The sequence below is a fragment of the Pistacia vera genome, unplaced genomic scaffold (assembly GCF_008641045.1).
Source record: "Pistacia vera cultivar Batoury unplaced genomic scaffold, PisVer_v2 Contig691, whole genome shotgun sequence".
Taxonomy (NCBI): Eukaryota; Viridiplantae; Streptophyta; class Magnoliopsida; order Sapindales; family Anacardiaceae; genus Pistacia; species Pistacia vera.
This window is the reverse complement of record NW_022196547.1, coordinates 745,287-747,413: the sequence shown is the minus strand read 5'-3', so window position 1 is coordinate 747,413 and position 2,127 is coordinate 745,287. Positions and strand designations below refer to the sequence as shown.

General features: G+C 44.6%; 1 protein-coding gene across 1 annotated transcript; it reads right to left on the bottom strand.

Annotated features, from left to right (window-relative positions):
• Positions 1-307: 307 nt before the first annotated feature.
• LOC116113843 (chalcone synthase 2) lies at positions 308-1,745 on the bottom strand. The gene is made up of 2 exons (XM_031400006.1): positions 1,466-1,745; positions 308-1,324 (listed from the first exon to the last, which is right to left on the bottom strand). Exons 1-2 carry the CDS (start codon positions 1,647-1,649, stop codon positions 315-317), a joined length of 1,194 nt encoding a protein of 397 aa, XP_031255866.1. The 5' UTR covers positions 1,650-1,745; the 3' UTR covers positions 308-314.
• Positions 1,746-2,127: the final 382 nt, after the last annotated feature.

Below are 2,127 nucleotides of genomic sequence, written 5' to 3'. Positions count from 1 at the left end.
TTTCACAAAAAAAAAAAACTGAAAGCTTTTATATGGTGAGAGCAGCCATGAGAAAATTATAAGGAATGGAAGGAGACTTCACCGACCAAACCCAATTCTCACATGATCACCAACAACAAATTAATACATGCATGCCTTTACCTACTAAAACTTCTTCCAAAGGGGTCAAGTGCCCCCGACAAATTAAAACAACCACTCAAAATCAAACCCAGTATCCCGGAAGAGTCTCAGCTCTAAACGGCCACCTCACATCTTTGCTACAATATTCTAATTATTATTAGATATAATAGATGATGTAACAGATCTTATGGGATTCAGTGGGCGGCTGCCGGAGCAAGAGGAACACTGTGCAAAACGACGGTCTCGACGGTCAGACCCGGCCCGAACCCGAAAAGAACACCCCAGTCTAGCCCTTCACCTGTGGTAGTCTTGCCTTCTTCAACACACTTCTTTCTCATCTCATCCAGGATAAACAACACGCATGCGCTTGACATGTTACCGTAATCACTTAGAACTTGTCGGGTAGCCCTCAGTTTTTCTTCTTTCAGTCCCAGTTTGAGCTCGACCTGGTCGAGAATTGCGGGGCCACCGGGGTGAGCAATCCAGAAAATTGAGTTCCAGTCGTTAATGCCGATTGGAGTGAATGCTTCAACAAGGCTTTTCTCAATGTTCTTGGAGATCAACCCGGGAACATCTTTCAGCAAATGGAATGTGAGACCAACTTCACGCAAATGTCCATCAATTGCACCGTCAGAATCAGGGAGAATTGTCTGTGCAGCTGAAATAAGCTGGTACAGAGGACGCTCAATGGATGTATCGGGATCCGAACCGACAATCAATGCTCCTGCACCGTCACCGAAAAGTGCCTGTCCTACCAATGAGTCCAAGTGGGTATCAGTTGGCCCACGGAAAGTCACGGCGGTGATTTCAGAGCACACGACGAGAACACGGGCACCCTTGTTGTTCTCAGCCAAGTCCTTGGCGAGACGGAGCACCGTTCCACCGGCGAAGCAGCCTTGTTGGTACATCATGAAACGCTTAACGGAAGGACGGAGACCAAGGAGTTTGGTGAGTTGGTAGTCGGCACCGGGCATGTCAACACCAGAGGTTGTGCAGAAGATGAGGTGGGTGATCTTTGATTTCGGTTGTCCCCATTCTTTGATCGCCTTTGCTGCGGCTTCTTTGCCGAGCTTTGGAACCTCCACAACGACGATGTCCTGGCGAGCGTCGAGGGATGGAGCCATGTAGGCACACATGTTGGGATTTTCCTTCAAAATCTCTTCGTTTAGATGCATGTAGCGCTTCTTAATCATGGACTTGTCACCTGTAAATAAAAATGAGCGAAATCACAATCATTTTCAACCAAAGAAAGTCAGAAACTTTCCCCATTCACGTGAAATATGGTAATTAAAAGTAAAAACACTCCAAGAAAGAAGAAGAAGAAGAAGAAGAAGTTGACACGTACACATGCGCTGGAACTTCTCTTTGAGCTCTGTCATGTGCTCGCTCTTAGTAATACGGAAGTAAAAGTCAGGATAGTCAGCCTGGTTGACACAGTTGGCCGGCGTGGCGGTGCCAATAGCGAGGATGGTGGCCGGCCCCTTAGCCCTTTGGGCATTCCTAATCTCCTCGACGGATACGGATGCCATTTGTGAGAAGGTTTAGTTAAGAGAGTGAAAACTAAATTTGGAAGAAGTAAGTGGTAGCAGGTTTGTGAGAGAGGTGATGGCCGATGGGTGAGATGGGGGAAGAGAGAGGAGGGGTTTTATACAAGGGGGAAAGCGGGTAGGTTAAATCAACGGGCAGCTGGTGACCACGTGGTGATACGGTTAGGCTGCTGAAAGCAGTGGTGGTTGAGTTGCCACATGATGTATTTCTTCAAGCATTTTGTCTTCACAAAAATATCGGAAACTATAACCTATTTTCAAAGGGGAAGAATGAAGACTTGAGATTAGATTGAATTTGATCATTTGTATAACAATTCAACGATAATAACATCTATATCTCATAATATATATATATATATATATATAACAACTTAAGTAAAATTAACTTATAAATGACTTCTCTTAGCTATAATATAAAATTCATCCGTCTTATTCCGATTAAACAAATTTGATATATCTA

What these genes read in the sequence shown, in the direction of transcription:
- LOC116113843 (XM_031400006.1), bottom strand. Translation starts at nt 1,649, where the DNA reads ATGGCATCCGTATCCGTCGAGGAGATTAGGAATGCCCAAAGGGCTAAG. An exon ending in AGAGAAGTTCCAGCGCATGT is followed by an intron (nt 1,325 to 1,465) that starts GTACGTGTCAAC and finishes TTTTATTTACAG; the next exon opens with GTGACAAGTCCATGATTAAG.